This window comes from Muntiacus reevesi, chromosome 1 (genome assembly GCF_963930625.1).
Source record: "Muntiacus reevesi chromosome 1, mMunRee1.1, whole genome shotgun sequence".
Taxonomy (NCBI): domain Eukaryota; kingdom Metazoa; phylum Chordata; class Mammalia; order Artiodactyla; family Cervidae; genus Muntiacus; species Muntiacus reevesi.
Window position 1 is genome coordinate 45,859,256 of NC_089249.1, and position 19,013 is coordinate 45,878,268.

Below are 19,013 nucleotides of genomic sequence, written 5' to 3' on the forward strand. Positions count from 1 at the left end.
AGCCTGAGTGGGGTGAGGGCGGATTCCACGTGGGGGTCAGGGCACTGGTTTCAGGAATCAGAGTCCAGGCAGGGTAAGGAGGGCTTTGCTGTGGAAGGTGGCAGACCTGGGCAGGGTGAGGAAAAATGGCTGTAGGGGTTGGCTGCCTCAGTGCAGGACTCCCGAGCAGAGCAGAGGTGGCACCAACAGCGGTAAGGCCTGGATGGAGAAAGGAGCCCAGTGGAGGAGAGAAGGGCATCTTAGTTAAGGAGGGAGGGGCAGCCAAGGTAGAAAATGGTTAAATCCAGGAAATTAATGCCTTTGAACTGTGGTGTTGGAGAAAAATCTAGAGACTCCCTTGGATGTCAAGGAGGTCAAACCAGTCAATCCTAATGGAAATCAACCCTGAATATTCATTGGAAGACTGATGCTGAAGCCGAAGCTCCAATCCTTTGGCCACATTATACATAGAGCCAACTCATTGGAGAAAACCCTGATGCTGGGAAAAGATTGAAGGCAGGAGGAGAAGGAAGTGACAGAAAATGAGATAGTTGGATGGCATCACCGAATTAATGGACATGAATTTGAGCAAATTCCAGGAGATGGTAAAGGACAGGGAAGCCTGGCGTGTTGCAGTCCATGGGGTCGCAAAGAGTTGGATACAACTTAGTGACTGAACAACAACATTGATCAAATAAGTAAGTAAGAAGAATGGAAGCAGTTTTCTTACTGTCACAGAAGGAGTTAGAGATGCAGAAAGAGAAGAAAATAGAATGAACTCTTTGTGTAGGATTGGGATTAGAGACGTTAGTGTGAACTCATGGTTTTCAATATATTTAGACATAGAAATAAATACAGAGGTAAATGCTTGTGTGTGTTGTGTGTGTGTGTGTTTGTGTGTGTGTGTGTTATGCAGGGGAGAGAGGAATTAGGTGGGGAGACTAAAAGAAGGTGAATCAGTGGAATTCCTTGGCAGTCCAGTGGTTAGGAATCTGTACTTCACTGCTGGGCCCTGATTGGGGAACTAAGTAAGATCCTATAAGCTGGGTGGTTCACCAAAAACTGGAAAAAAAAAAGGAGACTCATGTGGGGAGAGCTAAATCTTGGGTGTGAGCTGGGAGCATGTCTGCAAAAGATTGTACATGAGGGATTTAATTCTTGGGTTGCTTTCCTCTTGGCTTATATGTAGTACTTAGTTCCTCCTCTAAACTGTGAATCCATTAAGTTATCCTAATTTTTTAAAGGCTTGTGTATATCCATAAGACTTTTGTTGTGGTATCCTGGGGATGGAAGAGAGAAGGACACCCTTCTCCTCTAGCATCCAGTAGAGAGCTGCTCTCAGGAGCTGCTAGGGGCACTTGAGCAGAATGAATGTGGAGGCATGATAGACTTAGCCAAGAACAGGGAAGAGCAGAGAACACAAGAGAGCAACTTCTAAAGGCACATAATCTAAACTCGACTTCCCACTGCACTAGAGGACTCTGACTTTTGGAAGTGGGGAGTCTGACAAGTAAGTTGTTTTGTCAGTTGGGATGTAGTCCCCAAAGTTGCCTGATCAACCCCAGAAGATGAGGAGAATGCAAACGTGAATGAGTATATACTCAGGTTGGTGGGTCTGCAAATGATTATGTTTGCAGGTAGATGCTCACAGATGCTTTAATTTCATCCTTTCTGGTAAGTTCACTGTTCTCAGGGAGAATGCCTCTGCTTGTTCCCCTTTTCCTTTCCTTCCTATTTCTCTCCCCTACCCTTTGACTTCCTACTTCTATTGCTATTTGCTGGCGTAATGTTTAAAGGTATGATTAGCACTGCGCCTGTCTTGGGGCTTGGGCCTCTGAGGTTTTTAATTTTCATGAAATTCCTCTCAAAGTTTTTGTTTATTTGTTTGTCTAGGGTCTCTGTTCTCAGCTTGTTGTGTGATAGGATGTATGAGAAGTTACCACCGTGCTTGCATCTCATTTTAAGTGGTTTTAAGGAAGAGACGGACAGGATTCTTTGACAAGAACAGAAGATCTCAGCATGACTTCAGAGATCACTTATGCTGAAGTGAAGTTTAATAAACCCAAGTCCTCAGGCACCAAATCAGAGCCTCCTGCAGGTAAGACTCGCTTTCCGGTGGTCAGAGTGAATGATGGGATGAAGGGTGAAGAGAGAATACTATAAATAAAGCCCAGGGAATGTTGGTTGTTGTTTCTCTGGCCATGGTTGGGAAACACAGGATTCTCAGATCGAGTTGCCTGAAAATAAGGATTAAGGGATGGTACAAGTGTGCCATGACAAAACTGAGGTGTGAGAAATCCACTATGGTCCTGAGTTAAGGAGAGTGCTAATGAAGCTGAGCAGTTCTTGTGTGCTTTCTGAGGTGAACTAAGACTGCAGTGTAGAGAGTGGGTTCAGGTCTTGAAACCATCAGGGGCTAATGATGAATTGGTGGGTCTTGTTTCTTGATCAGTCATGGGAGAAGAGTCTGAGTGCAGAGTGTTTGAGTATATTGGTTAGTATCAGATAAAAGCCTAGAAAGTCTTATACAGAAAATCTCTTATGTTTTGAGGGCGGTTGCTCTGCAATCAGAAAATCCATTGCACACTGTATCTGAGATGGATTCAGTGAAGTTTGGAAGTAAATAAAAGGTAATTTGGGTAGCATGTATGATATTTCAGATGCAGAACAAAAAAGGAAAAAAAACCATGGAGACTATGAGAAGCCGTGAGAGGGAAGTTATGATTGCTTATGTTTTCCAAAATTCTTCTGTAGAAACATGGAAAATGCTCAGGAAACTGTTTTTCCCCTTAGAAAATTTATAAGGACTTCCCTGTTGGCCCAGTGGTTAAAACTCTGCACTCCCAATGCACAAGTTCAATCACTGGTCAGGGAATTAAGATCCTGCATGCCACCAGGCACAGCCAAAATAAATAAATAAATACTTGATAACCTTTAAAAAATAAATAAAAAATTAAAAAATTTATATAACTTTGTTATTATATGCTGCAATGTTCATTATACAAAAAAAAAAATAAAAACCAGAGGTACACACAAATTTATTTATTTTTAAAATTTTTATTAGTTTAGTTGTTTTACAGTGTTCTATTTCTGCTGTATAGCAAAGTGAATCAGTTACACATGTACATTTATCCACTCTTTTAGATTCTTCTCCCATATAGGTCATTACAGAGTATTGAGTAGAGTTCCCTGTGCTGCACAATATGTTCTCATTAGTTATCTATTTTATACATAGTAGAGTGTGTATGTCAATTCCAATCTCTGACTTCATTCCACTTCCCTTTTGCCCTGGCTTGGTGTCTGTACATGTGTTGTCTACATCAGTGTCTCTATTTCTACTTTGCAGTTAGATTCATCTGTACCGTTTTCTAGATTTCACATATATGCATTAATATACAATACTCGTTTTTCTCTTTCTGATTTATTTCACTCTGTTTGACAGTCTCTAGGTGAACACACAAATTTAAATTATTGTATTTATTCTTATTATCTAGAGATAACTATAATTTACATTTTGTGTACATCCTTCCAATTATAAATATACATCAATGTGCATATGTGTTTTTCGAAAAATGAGATCATAGTATACATTATTGAAGGTTTTACCTCCACTTGGCAATATGTTATAACTTTGAGAAAATAATTCTTTTTTTCAATTAGGAGATGACTGACAAGATTGTATTAGTTTCAGATGTATAAGCACGATGGCTTGATTTTTATGTATATTGCAGAATGATCACCACAATGTCTGATTAACATTTGTCATCATACATAGTTTCTCAGTCTTTTTTCTGGTGATGAAGGCTTTTAAGATGTACTCTTAGCAACCTTCAAATATGCAGTATTTTATATATGTGTATTATAACCATAGGATTGTTAATTATAGTCATTATACTGTACCTTATATCCCAGGACTTATTTATTTTGTAGCTGGAAGTTTGTATCTCTTGACCCCCTTCACCCATTTCACTCACCTCATCACCCCTCACCTCTGGCAACCACCATTCTGTTTTCTGTATCTATGAGTTATTATTATCTTTTAAAGATTACACAGATAAGTGAGATCATACGGTATTTGTCTTTCTCTTTCTTACTTATTTCACTTAGCATAATGCCCTCAAGTTTCATCCTGAAGGCAAGATTTCCTTATTTTTTTATAGGTGAATAATACCCATTCCATACAATTGTCACATTTTCTTTATCCATTCACCCATCAATGGACACTTGATAAAATAATTCTCAACCATGAAATGGTGACAAATAATGTCTGATTTTTTAACACAACATTGTAATTCAACTATACTTCCATAAAAAATAAAGTTAAAAAACAGTCTGGCTGAGTAATATTTCATTGTGTATAGGTACCACAACTTTTTTATCCATTCGTCTGTCGGTGGACATCTGGGTTGCTTCCATGTCCTAGCTATTGTAAATAGTGCTGTGATAAACAATGGGGTGTATATATGGCAGAAGCAAACACAGTATTGTAAAGTAATCATTCTCCAATTAAAAATAAATTAATAAATTTAATAAAACAGTCTGATTTTATTTTAAGGATGTCATGAGGGACAATTATAAAGAGTTATCTGCTATGGCATTATGTAAAGTAGTTAAAGTTAGAAATAATCTGGAAGATTATTTAAATATATAATGAAATATTATGCAACCACAATATAGTGGGTTAAAGAAGAAAATATGGTGATACAGTATACAAAAAAATAGTAGGTCAGAACCCAATATATATGGTATGTCAGTCATATGGCAAAAGTGCATGCATGTATATACACTTAAAAAATTGCTGGAAGAATGTATACCAAAATATTAACAGTTATCCCCATTGGGTTTCCCTGGTGGCTCAGACAGTAAAGAATCTGCCTGTAATGCAGGAGACCCAGGTTTCATCCTGGGTCAGGAAGATCCCTTGGAGAAGGGAATGGCTACCCACTCCAGTATTCTTGCCTGGAGAATTCCATGGACAGAGAAGCCTGGCGGGATACAGCTCATGGAGTTGCAAAGAGTTGGACACAATTGAGCGACTAACACTTTCACTTTCATCCTCAATGGTAGAAGTTTGTGCTTTTATGTATTTTCTAGCGTTTCTACAGTGAATATTACTATTTCCTTTTTAGCTTCATATTTGAAATAATGTCATGTAATAGTAATAGTGTATCATACAAGAAAAGGGAGAGGAGGAAGAGAAGGAGCAAGAGGAAGTCAAGGTCAGAATTTATTATTCATGATAATAATTTGATTAATTTGATTCCTTCTTCAGCTCCCAAAGAGAACAACCTTCACCAAAGTGGCCATAGTTTTCCCAAGCTACTTCTTACCTCATTGCTGATACTTCTGCTATTATTGGCAATCTCATTTTTGATCGCTTTTATTTGTAAGTATTCAGATGGATCTATAAGAAATGTCTGCCTGACGTGAAGAGATGGCATCAAATAAACCGATAAACTATGAGCTTATTCAGATATTTGGGAAAGAAGTCTTCTCTGGGGGAAGACATAGATAGTGGGAATTCATTGTGAGCTTGGTCCTTTATTTGCATTTAGTCACTCTTCTATAGAAATAATGGCATTCACTCTCTTTAGAGAAACTGAAAGGAGTATATGTGTGTACATGTTTCTGTTTTGTAGAATGAAATATATAGGGCACCATTTCTACACTAGACAGTTGTTTAAGTGAGACCAAATCTGTATTTTCTTAGTAGTGTTTATAAGGCTATGCCTGTTGAGGGCATAGACACATATTTGGGGACTAGCAGATGGACAAGAAGGAAAAGGGAAGAAATCTCCCAAGAAAAAATTCTACTGAATTTTCATCTTAATTATTTTTGTCTTTCTCAAGACTGCATGAGCCCTTAAAATCCATTTGACAAATAGGTAGATTTCTGCCTATCAAGAATTCATCAAGTTTTTAAAAATCATAAAACTAGTATCATTTTGGGTAGATGCTTTATTCAATTATTTGATCATTCAATAGTGACCATCTAGTCTATGTCAGGCACTATGCCAGATAGAGACAGCAGAGTTGTAGCCCTTGGTTTTGAGAAGTTTGGAGGATGATGGCAACTGGTTGAATGAACCAGTGTTTAGAACAATGTCTGGTAAATGTTCTGTGAGTAAGAAGCACAGCAAGCTGAGATAGGCTTCCTGGAGGAGGTGACATCTATACATGTGTGGACCAAGAATGACAGATGTGAGAGAGCTTGAAAAAATTTGGAAGAACATGTTAAATGACTGTGACATATGGTGCTAAGTTAACTGTGAGGTTGCAGATGGGAGAAACAAGCAGGGTTCAGATCATGAAGAGTGTCCTGTACAAATCTAAAGAGTGTGGATTTCCCACTGCCCCTGCTGCAGATTTCTTTATCAATTATCTTCTGTTGTTTAGTAAACCAGTCTAAAACTTAGTGGATTAAAACAGCAACTGTTTTTAGCTCATGATTCTGTGGTTCGTCAATTTTAACTGGGCTCAGCTAAGATGTTTCATTGGTCCTGGCTAAAGTCATTCATGCATACATAGTTAAGTACCAGCTGCAGGTAACCCAGTTTCTGAGGAAGAGGATGTAAACTGGAATGATGTGGGCAAATTGGTTCCACTTCTTTATAATTCAGGCGAGCTTGAGCTTGTTCATATGGCAACATGTAGGCTGGCAGAGTGAGAGCAGCTGTGAGTAAAGCCTCTTGAAGCCTTAGCTTGAAACAATCCTAAAGGAAATCAACCCTGAATATTCACTGGAAGGACTCATGCTGAAGTTGAAGCTCCAATACTTTGGCCATGATGCGAAGACACGACTCATTGGAAACGACTCTGATGCTGGGAAAGATTGAAGGCAAAAGGAGAAGCCAGCAGAGGATGAGATTGCTAGATAGCATCACTGACTCAATGGACATGAATTTGAGCAAACTCCAGGAGATAGTGAAGGACAGGGGACCCTGGCGTGCTGCAGTCCATGGGGTCACAAAGCATCAGAAATGACTTAGCAACTAAACGACAACAGTCAGAGTTGCTTCTGTACATTTTGTTGGTTGAAGGAAATCTTAGAGTCAGTCCAGTTTCAAGTGGTGAATAAATAGACCCCACTTGTTGATTGGAAAAACTAAGAAGTTATATTGCAAAGGGGTGTGGGTACAGGGAGAGTTGAAAATTGTGGTCATTTTTGCAATGTGTCACAGTCATGGAGAACCAATACAGAATTTTAAGCAAGGAAGTGATGTAACTAAATTTGATTTATAGGAATATGCTTTTGGTGGAGATGTGTAAAATGGGCTTATGAGGAGAGAGCTGAAAGCAAAGAGAATAATCAGAAAGACAGCAGAATTTTAAGCAAGGAAGTGATGTAACTAAATTTGATTTATAGGAATATGCTTTTGGTGGAGATGTGTAAAATGGGCTTATGAGGAGAGAGCTGAAAGCAAAGAGAATAATCAGAAAGACAGTTCATTGTCCAACCGAGAAATAGTGAGAATCTGATTTAAGGTAGTGAAGAAGGAGAAGGGGAATACCTTTGAATGATAATGAGGAGGTAGAATCAAGGAGGTGAGGGCTTGATGAATATTTAGATCTGTGTGTTGGCCTGCTGAGGAATAAGAACCAATTGGGATGTTACTCTATATTTAAAACGGATAACCAACAGGGACAGTACTGTAGAGGACAGGGACCTCTGCTCAATATTCTGTAATAACCTAAATGAGAAAAGAATTTGAGAAAGAATAGATACGTGTCTGTATAACTGAGTCACTTTGCTGTACATCTGAAACTAACATAGCATTGTTAATCAGCTCTACACCAATATAAAATAAAAATCTAAAAAATTACATCATTATATCATATAATTAATATATTATTGATTATATTATTATATTATTTTATATATTAAAATAAATAGATGATATTAATGTAATAATATAATATAAAATTTTAGTATTATATTATTACATTAATATATAATATTATAGTATTATATTAAAATATAAATGTTTTATCTAGACATCTGCTTTATCTGACATTAATATAGACACTAGCCTTCTTTACTTTTATTCGGTGTTTAAGTTTGAATAATTTCTTATAAGCATAGAATTGAGCACATATTTGAATCTTGTTTCTCTATTCAGACAACTTCTTTCTTTTAATTACAATGTTTATACTATTAGAAAAAAGAGTGAAGCTATAATGCTACCAGGAAAATGAATGATCTTATTCTCTTTTTCAGTTTTTTTTCAAAAATGTTCTTATGTTCATAAAGAAGAAAAGGCTACAAGAGAACTCACTCACACAGAATTGGAATGTGTGAAAGAAAATTCGACCCTAGAAGGTAAAAATTAATGTGCCTATGATTCAGTTATTGACAATACTGTGTCCTAGGTCAATATTTCCAATAAGTGAACTATACTAAGAAGTTGAGTCTTATGAACATTTTAAGTTTTTTTATTTTATTTTCATTTTAAGTTTTAAGTATACAAATATTTAGGGCCTAAAATTTTTATAATATGCATATCTTTAATTCATTTGTGCAAGGAAATAGTCTTAATTATGAAAAAGATTACATTGCTTTTTGGTTTCTTCAGTCTTTGCTTCTTTCTGAACTTGCTGTGCATACTTGCTCTTTTACTCACATACCAGTTAAAACTTATTTGGTCAAGAGAGATTTAATTCATATATGTTTTAAGAAATCATATTGTATGTACATAAAACATTTTTGGGAGAATAGATAAAATACTCTGCTTTAAAATTCTCCATTTTTTTTTTTACCCCAAACCTAAACTCTGTTAGCAGTTCTATGGTTTTGCTTCACTTTTTAATGGTCTATTGTTAGATGCATACAGTTTAAGGATCGTTATGGTTTCTTGGGGGTTTCCCTGTTAGCTCAGTGGTATAGAATTCGCCTGCCAATACAAGAGATTTGGGTTTGATCCCTGGTTCAGAAAGATCCCCTGGAGAAGGAAATGGCAACCCACTCCAGTATTCTCACCTGGAGAACCCCATGGATGGAGGAGCCTGGAGTGCTACAGTCTATGCCGCTGTAAAGAGCCACGACTCAGTGACTGAACAACAACCACAGCAATAACATGGCTTCTTGGAGAACTGAACAAGAAAAAATTCCCTTTATCCTTATTCTATGTCCATCTTAACTCTGAAATCTTTCCTTGCTCTGAAGTATATATACTAATATATACTGATATATGCTGTGTATATATATACTGATATATACTGTATATACACACATATATACTATATATATACATAGTATATATGTATAATGCATATATAGTATATATATATATCTGCTGATATATATATAGCTACTTCCTGCTTCGTGTGGTCTAGTGTTAGTGTGGTACACTTTTGTCTATATTTATAAAGATGAAAAACTAGTATGTTTCATGGTCTTTTTTTTTTTTTTTGAGATATCTTTCCACTTATCAAATTATTTCTAATTGAAAAACTGGTTCTGCTTAGTTGATGGGGAGGGGGTGGATCTGGCTACTTTCCTGATACAACCCAGAGATACAGCCCATCTCAAGTTTGTGTTCATAACAAGCTCCTGGCAGATGGCACTGCTCTCTGAAAATTATGAATGGAAGCAACAAATCATGATAGCATGTGTCTCAACAACAGAAATCACAGTCATTTACAGAGTACGTTGCAGTTGCAGGCATCTTGAAATATTTTTTTCTTTTTTAAACTAATTTTTATTGCATTATAGTTGCTTCAAAATGTGTTAACTTCTACTGCTTAGCAAAATGAATCAGCCATACATGCATAAATACTCCACCCTCTTGGGTTTCTCTCATTTACAACACCAGAGTGCATTAAGTAGAGTTCCCTGTGCTGTACAGTAGGTTCTTATTGGTTATCTATTTTATACATAGTATCAATAGTGTTGGGGCTTCCCTGGTGGCTCAGTGGTAAAGAATCCATCTGCCAGTGCAGGAGACTGTACAACAGTAGTTCAATCAATGACAACAACAACCTTGTGGAACTCCAGCATGTAAAACTCAAGGAAGTGTTGGTGCCTCTACATTGCCTGGGCCACCCTGGACTTTTGATCTCTTAGAGTTGTCCACACTGTACTTCCAGCACTTCCACAATTACAGTTCTGATTTCTCTACCCTGGGACTGGCTCCCAAAGAGGTTTCTGCTCTAATATATTGTGATTCTCCATATTTGCCTTTGTGTCTCTTCAGATCTGAGGGTGGTGGTTTGCTATATGTATGAAGAGTTGCTGGTTTTCAGTTCATTCAGCTTTTCACTTGTTATTATTACTTGCTCAGTTGAGTAATTTCTATTATTCTATCTGTTAATTCATTGATTTCTCTGTCTTTATTCTGCTGTTGAGCCCATCCACTGTGCTTTTAATTTGGTTATTATGTTTTCCAACTATTCCACTTGATTCCCTTTTATATCTTTAATTTGTTTGCTGAATTATCAATTTCTTTGCTGAGGCTTCCTATTTTTTCACATGGTTCAAACATTTGTACTTACTTGTTGAAGCATTTTTCCATGGCTTTTTAAAAATTTTTGCCAGATAACTTCAGTATTTCTCTTATCTTGGTGTTGGCATATATATGTATGTATTTTTTTAAGCTAATTTTTGAGAACTTTGTGGTTCTTGGTATGATAAGTAATTTTCCACTGAAACTTGGGTATTTCTGTATTATGTTCTGAGGATCTTCTTTAAACTTCTGTTTAATCTGATTTTTCCTGATACCACTCAGGCAAAGGAAAGGGGGTCCTACCTTGTCACTGTCTGATGTAGGCAGACTTGATCTCCTTGACACCTGACAAGAGTCCTGTTTTTCATGTATTCTCCTCTGATCCTTAATTTTTTTTTTTTTTTTATAATTTATGCACTTTAAAAATTACTTTTCTTATATTGCACTGATATAGCCTTCTTCTCAATACAGGGAAAGACTGGAGCTGCTGCCCAAAGAATTGGGAGGCATTTAGTTCTAACTGCTACTTTATTTCTAATGGATTTAATATTTGGAATGATAGTGAGAAGAAATGTTTGAGAATGAATGCTCACCTGCTGGTGATCAACACCAAAGCTGAGCAGGTATTATTACTTTCTAATTGATAATGGAGTCAAGAGTGTTGCCTGGTTTTTAAACATCTTAGTTAAGAAGGAGATTTTTATTGTCTTAGAATATTGGTGCTGTGGCAGAAGGCTTAAGAAAATAAATAGAAAAGGTTACCTAAGATTTTACATTCCATGCCTTTTTTCTTCTTCTATAAAACTAACCTCTGTCCCAAATAAATTGTGGAATTGAAAATATACTACATAGGAGTTAAGTGGAAGGCTGAAAATATTTCAGCCTGAAATATGATTTCATTTATTTCAAATAATAAATATTAGTTATTATCATTGTTGAAATATAAAACACATAAATGTTTCATAAATTATTAACTATATAGCAGGGAACAGGAATTAACTCCAACTGGGAAATGAAGTTCAATCATGAAGAGTCACAATCAGTGATCAGAAATGACCACTAACAATCTGACGTTGTTAAAAGGAAAATTGTTTAATTTGCAAAATTTTTCTTATGTACAACTGTGAAGAATACCCTCTCTTAAGGAAGAAACGAAGGGAAGTGAGTTTGAGATGAGAATTCATTATGATCGTGAATAGAAATTCCCTCCATATGTATTGAACATGGCTATGTTCTGAATGTTTGTGTCCTGTTGCCCCAATCCATATGTTGAAATTCTAACCTCCAAAGATGATTGTATTAGGAAGTACGGGTTTGGGGAGCTGCATAGGTCATGAGGGTGAAGCCTCTGTGGATGGGATTAATGTTTTTAATAAAAAGATTCTGCAGAGCAACTTCTCCTCCTACATGTGTGAATGCACACAATGAGAAAACACCATCTAGGAACCACCACCTTACCACATGGTACCCTAGCCTGGGATTTCTAGCCTTCAGAACTGTGAGAAACAAATTTCTGTCACTTATAAGCAATCCAGCCTAAACAGACTAAGACCAACTTCAGGCTCACAAGTGGTATCTTTGATTCTATTCTGCTCTGCCAGAAAAAACTGAAGACTCCTCTGCAGGGCCCCATATGGTTCATTCTGAATTTTCTCTTTTTCTTCTCTTCTCTGTAAAGCCATATGTAACTCAATTCTACCTGACTGTTCTAAAGGCTATAACTCCTTCTTTTTATTCCTTTAGGATTTCATCACCCAGAAACTGAGAATTAATTTTGCTTATTATGTGGGCCTGTCAGACCGGACATCGGCAATGGGAAAAAGACACTGGCAATGGGTTGATCAGACACTATACAATGAAAGTGCCACGTGAGTACAGAATTAAATAAAGAAACCCGGGTTCTCCATTCTACAGGGATTTTAGGGTGTTCCATTGATCAGATATTAAAACAAAATAGCTCATGCTGTAAACTTGAAACTAACACAACATTGTAAATCAACTATACTTGAATAAAAGAAAATACTCACATTCTTTTAATTCTTGGGTACTAGGTTAAATAATTTTCCTTATTATCTCAATCATCAAATAATGCTACGAGGCACACATTATTATTATCCTCACTATAGAGATGAAGAAACTGAGTTTAAAGAGTTTAGATAACTCAGTGGTTATCCAGCAGCAGTTACAATGGTCCTCAAACCCAGGTCTGTTTGACATCCAAACTTGTGCTTTTAACCGCTACTATTTGTACCTCTAAATATAACAGAAATGTATGTCAATTAAGATCGTGACCAATTATCAAGAATTTAATATCTCTCATACACAAAATATGTTAAATTCTGATAGTCTTATATTTATATAGTTCTTGAAACTCTTAAGTATTTTATTACATTTTAGTACTTTACCACCTTTGGTCCTATCACTGTGTGAAACATACAGAGATATTAATCTAGTCCCTATGAATCTGTGAAATTAAATTCCTTGTCCAAGGTAACAGGGATGGTAGCAGATTCAGAGATTTTAGCTAGCTCATCAGACTCCAAAAGCAGTGCATAAAAAAATGAAACACAGTACATTGATACCTGAGACCAGTAGGAAGTCTTTTACATCTTTTAAGAGAGTCTGTGGACTAACAATTTCCTGGGAACAGGACTTAAGATAGACAAACAGAAGGCAGCCTCTGGAATGCCTGCTGGGAGAGTGCTTAATGAAATAAGATGACACAGTGCTGAGTGATGTAAGAACAATTTTCAAGGGAAATCTCAGAGATACAGAGGAGGAAAAACTTCATGAGAAGTGGGAAAGAATGATTTGGGCATATCTGACTTTGACTTCCATGCCTAGCCATTTCCCTTACTGTCTTTTTTCAAAGCACTTTTTTTTTTTTCTCAAAGCACTTCTTAAAGAAACGTTCTTATCCTTCTCCCCCCCCCCCCACCCGTTTCTGGCGATCAGATTCTGGCATCAAGGTGAACCCAACAATCCTAATGAGCGTTGTGTTATGCTAAATGCTATTTCAAGAAAATGGGGCTGGAATGATAGTCCTTGTAATGAGGTTCACAAGTTTATTTGCAAGATGATGAAGATCTACTTATAAAATGGAACATTCTCCATGACCATGAGGTTGAATCGGTATCCTACATCATAGAAATAGCTAATATGTTTTTGTTATTCATATGTCTTGTTTTAAGGATCTTAATAGAATTTTCCAGAAGGTTGTGCACATATTCATTCATTTATTCATTCACAAAATTTAAGGGGAGCAAAATTTGCCACTCCCAAATGTCTTTTTGGCATGTGCATTATTTCAAGCTGAAAATATTAGTCAGTGCTAGAACTTTACTTTCCATCTTTTTGTAAATGTCATTCATAGCCTATTTTCTCTCATCTTCCTTTGAGCACCAGTAATTATTTGTGTGTTATAGATTTTATGTAAGATTTGTGTCTAAAGAGTGAGATTATGAAGAAGTATTCAGCTGTGTACCAATTAACAGACAGAATTGTGAAAATAATAAGACAGCTGTTTTAAACCACTAAGTTTTGGAGTGGCTTATTCTTCAGCAATATGTAACTTAAACACTTTCAAAACAGTTTTGAGCTAAGATTTGCAAAATAATGTAACATATCATATCACACTGTTTTCTCTAAAAATAATAGTAATAATTGAAAAGTGAGAGTAGATTAATTTTACCATTAGTGAGTAAAATGCAAAATTAAAATGTCTATTTTTTATATAATTTTAAATTCTTATTCTTATATAGTAGGCATATTGTATGATATTATAGGTATGTAACTCATATAAAAAACTGTTCAATATGAAGTGTTTATAGACTAAATTTTGTTAAGAATGTGTAATAAAAATTGTTCTGAGATCACTATTCTAGAAAATCAATCTTAAAGTTCTTTTTAAAAGAAGTTATTTATTTATCTTTGGCTGCACTGAGTCTTTGTTGCTGTGAGTGGGCTTTCTCTAGTTGATACCAGCAGGGGCTTCTCTGTGTTGTGGTGCACAGGCTTCTCATTGTGGTGGTTTCTCTTGTTGCAAAGCATGAGTTCTAGGGTGGGCAGGCTTCAGTAGTTGCAGCATGTGGGCTCAGAAGTTGTGGCACATGGGATTATTTGCCCTGTGACATGTGGGATCTTCCCAGACCAGGGAACAAACCTGTGTCCCCTGCATTGGCAGGTGGGTTCTTATCCACTGCACCACCAGGGACGTTCTTAAAATTCTTGATTAAAATTTCGGTAAATATTCTCTGAGGTTAAAAAAAGATAGGTTACACCACATTAACAAATTGAAAGATAAAAACCATATGATTATCACCAATAGATGCAGAGAAAACCTTTGACAAAATTAAACATCCATTTATGATAAAAACCCTCCAGAAAGCAGGCATAGGAGGAACATACCTCATCATAATAAAAGCCATATATGAAAACCCACAGCAAACATTATCCACAATGGTGAAAAATTTAAAGCATTTCCCCTAAAGTCAGGAACAAGACAAGGGTGCCCGCTCTCACCACTACTACTCAACGTAGTTTTGGAAGTTTTAGCCACAATAATCAGAGAAGAAAAAGAAATAAAAGGAATCCAGACTGGGAAAGAAGAAGTAAAACTCTCATTGTTGGCAGATGACATGATCCTCTACATTGAAAACCCTAAAGACACCACCAGAAAATTACTGAAGCTAATCAATGAATATAGTAAAGTTGCAGGATATAAAATTAACACACAGAAATCCCTTGCATTCCTATACACTAGCAATGAGAAAACAGAAAGATAAATTAAGGAAACAATACCATTCACCATTGTGATGTAAAGAATAAAATACTTAGGAGTAAATCTACCTAAAGAAACAAAAGACCTATATATAGAAAACTATAAAACACAGATGAAAGAAATCAAAGATGACACAAATAGATAGAGAAATATACCATGTTCATGGATCAGAAGAATCAATATAATGAAAATGAGTATACTATCCAAAGCAATACATAGATTCAATGCAATCCTTATCAAACTACCAACGGTATTTTTCAGAGAACTAGAACAAATAATTTCACAATTTGTATGGAAATACAAAAAACCTCAAATAGCCAGAGCAATCTTGAGAAAGAAGAATGGAACTGGAGGAATCAACCTGCATGACTTCAGACTATATTACAAAGCTACAATCATCAAGACAGTATGGTACTGGCACAAAGACAGAAATATAGATCACTGGAACAAAATGGAAAGTCCAGAGATAAATCTATGCACCTATGGACACTTTATCTTTGACAAAGGAGGCAAGAATATATAATGGAGAAAAGACAATCTCTTTAACAAGTGTTGCTGGGGAAACTGGTCAACCACTTGTAAAAGAATGAAACTAGAACACTTTCTAACACCATACACAAAAATAAGCTCAAAATGGATTAAAAATATAAATGTAAGGCCAGAAACTTTAAAACTCCTAGAGGAAAACCTAGGCAAAACACTCGCTGACATAAATCACAACAGGATCCTCTATGATCCACCTCCCAGAGTAATGGAAATAAAAGCAAAAACAAACAAAGGGGGACCTAATTAAGTTTAAAAGCTTTTACACAATGAAGGAAACTACAAGCAAGGTGAAAAGACAGCCTTCAGAATGGGAGAAAATAATAGCAAATGGAGCAACTGACAAAGAATTAATCTCAAAAATATACAAGCAACTCCTGAAGCTCAATTCCAGAAAAATAAATGACCCAATCAAAAAATGGGCCAAAGAACTAAACAGACATTTCTCCAAAGAAAACATACAGATGGCTAACAAACACATGAAAAGATGCTCAGCATCACTCATTATCAGAGAAATGCAAATCAAGACCACAATGAAGTACCATCTCACACCAGTCAGAATGGCTACTATCCAAAAGTCTACAAACAACAAATGCTGGAGAGGATTTGGAGAAAAGGGAACCCTTTTACACTGTTGGTGGGAATGCAAACTAGTACAGCCACTATGGAAAACAGTGTGGAGATTTCTTAAAAAAACTGAAAGTAGAACTGCCATATGACCCAGCAATCCCACTGCTGGGCATACACACCGAGGAAACCAGAATTGAAAGAGACACATGTACCCCAATGTTCATCACAGCACTGCTTATGATAGCTAGGGCATGGAAGCATCCTAGATGTCCATTGGCAGATGAATGGATAAGAAAGCTGTGGTAAGCATGAATATTATCTATGGTGAAACTGATCACCAGCCCAGGTGGGATGCATGAGACAAGTGCTCGGGCCTGGTGCACTGGGATGACCCAGAGGGATGGGGTGGAGAGGGAGGTGGGAGGGGGGATCGGGATGGGGAACACATGTAAATCCATGGCTGATTCATATTAATATATGACAAAAACCACTACAGTATTGTAAAGTAATTAGCCTCCAACTAATTAAAAAAAAAAAAAGAAAGCTGTGGTACATATATACAATGGAATTTTACTCAGCTATTAAAAAGACTGCATTTGAATCAGTCCTAATGAGGTGGATGAAATTGGAGCTTATTATACAGAGTGAAGTATGTCAGAAAGAAAAAACCAATACAGTTTATTAATGCATATATATGGAATTTAGAAAGATGGTAACGATGACCCTATATGCAAGACAGCAAAATAGACACAGATGTAAAGAACAGACTTTTGTACTCCGTGGGAGAAGGCGAAGGTGCGATGATTTGAGAGAATAGCATTGAAACTTGTATATTACCATATGTGAAATAGATCGTCAGCCCAGGTTCAATTCATGAGACAGGGTGCTCAGGGCCGGTGCACTGGGATGACCCTGAGGGATAGGATGGGGAGGGAGGTGAGAGGAGGCTTCAGGATGGGGAACACATGTACACCCATGGTTGATTTATGTGAATGTATGGCAAAAACTACTACAATATTGTAAAGTAATTAGCCTCCAATAAAAATAAATAAATTAATTAAAAAGAAAGGTTACAAATGAACTTATTTATGAAAGAGAAATAAAGTCACAGATGTAGAACACAAAAGTATGAACACTTAGAGGGAAAAGGAGGGTGGGATGAATTGGGAGATTGGGATTGACATATGCATGCTACTAAATATAAAATAGATAATAAGGACCTAGCATATAGTACAAGGAACTCTACTCAATACCCTGTGATGACTTATATGGGAAAATAATCTAAAAAAAGCATAGATATGTGTATATGTATAACTGATTCACTTTGTTATATAGCAGAAGTTAAAACAGAATGTTTTAAATCAGCTACTCCAATAAAAACTAATTTAAAAAAGAGATAAACTACACCTAGAACTATTTGAACACTGCATCTATGTCTTGGTTTATCTGGCAGATATATTTAAGCTTGTAAGTGAAATATATCTTAGAATTTTAGTCTCTATATCCATCTTTCTAGTTGCTTTAAAAACACATAAACAAACAAACAAAAAGTCTACCAACACTTTAAACTTTTTTGTCACATAGTAAATGGAAGAGTATGCAGAAACTCTGGAATGCCCAGTACTGGGAAAAATATTTTTGTCCTTTGGAATTAAAATGATCAACCTGGATGTCTTCTCTGAAGGTGGAAATCTGCTGACACCTGATGACCTTTTATGGTCTGTTAAATGTTAATTTTGCTTAGATGATCTTAATAGTGCAACATCAATTAATCGATCTGTCTTTACCAATATAGAAAACATCAATGTTTAATTTATATATATAGTAAAAAGCTAACATTTTCAGAGTACAGTAGAATAATTTTTACAAATGCATGCAAACCTGTAGCCATCATGTCAACCAATATAAAGAACATTTCCATCATTGTGGATTATTTCCTTGTGCCTCTATGCCAGAAAAACAGTGATCTTATTTCTATCAACGGTGGATTAGATGGTAAAGAATTTGTCTGTGATGTGAGAGATCCAGGCTCCTCTGTCCATGGAACTCTCCAGGCAAGAATACAGGAGTGGGTAGCCATTCCCTTCTCCAGGGGATCTTCCTGACTCAGGGATCGAACCTGGGCGTCTGGCATCACAGACATGAAGTCACAAAGAGTCAGACACGATTGAGTGACTAACAATTTCGTTTTCACACATATTGTTTTGCCAGCTCTAAAACTTCATAAAGGAGCAACAATAAAGTATGCCATTTTGTTTCTATCTCCATTTGCTCAACGTTTGTGATATTCATCCATGTTTTGTATTTTCTCAGTTCTACATTCAATTTTACTGTTGAGTCTTATTCCATTGTATATAATATATCATAATATTATCCTTTCTTTTTTTAGTGACAATTGAGTCCTTTCTAGGTTTTAGGTATAATGAATAAAGCTGCTATAAACATTCATTTATATGACTTTTTGTGGTCAAGTGTTTTTATTTTTCTTGGATATGTAACTAGGAAGGTAATGTATTAACCATTACAGGATCATAAAGAGTAGTTGCAAGGCCCTAAGGATCCCCTGTGCCCCACCTATTCATTCCTTTTCCACTTTTGCATGACCCTTGGCCACCACTGACCTTTTTATGTTTCTACAGTTTTGCCTTATTCAGATTGTCATATAGTTGGAATCATACATTATGTAGCATTTTAGACTG

At 36.2% G+C, this 19,013-nt stretch overlaps 1 protein-coding gene across 3 annotated transcripts; it reads left to right on the plus strand.

Annotated features, from left to right (window-relative positions):
- Positions 1-578: 578 nt before the first annotated feature.
- CLEC4A (C-type lectin domain family 4 member A) lies at positions 579-14,293 on the plus strand. Of its 3 annotated transcripts, none has more exons than XM_065922980.1 (7): positions 579-677; positions 1,873-2,077; positions 5,252-5,365; positions 8,198-8,299; positions 10,893-11,044; positions 12,165-12,289; positions 13,377-14,293. In XM_065922980.1, the coding sequence occupies exons 2-7, from the start codon at positions 1,999-2,001 to the stop codon at positions 13,516-13,518; spliced, it is 714 nt and encodes a 237-aa protein (XP_065779052.1). In that variant the 5' UTR covers positions 579-677; positions 1,873-1,998; the 3' UTR covers positions 13,519-14,293. The 3 variants fall into 3 exon arrangements, with proteins under 3 accessions (XP_065779052.1, XP_065779062.1, XP_065779042.1); XM_065922990.1 differs by lacking the exon at positions 579-677 and adding an exon at positions 1,563-1,584; XM_065922970.1 differs by lacking the exon at positions 579-677 and having other exon boundaries at positions 1,786-2,077.
- The last annotated feature ends 4,720 nt before the right edge of the window (positions 14,294-19,013 follow it).

Coding starts and splice junctions, on each gene's coding strand:
- CLEC4A (XM_065922980.1), top strand. CDS start 1,999: ATGACTTCAGAGATCACTTATGCTGAAGTGAAGTTTAATAAACCCAAG. Junction 11,045..12,164: donor TCAACACCAAAGCTGAGCAG/GTATTATTACTT, acceptor TTATTCCTTTAG/GATTTCATCACCCAGAAACT. Junction 12,290..13,376: donor CTATACAATGAAAGTGCCAC/GTGAGTACAGAA, acceptor TCTGGCGATCAG/ATTCTGGCATCAAGGTGAAC.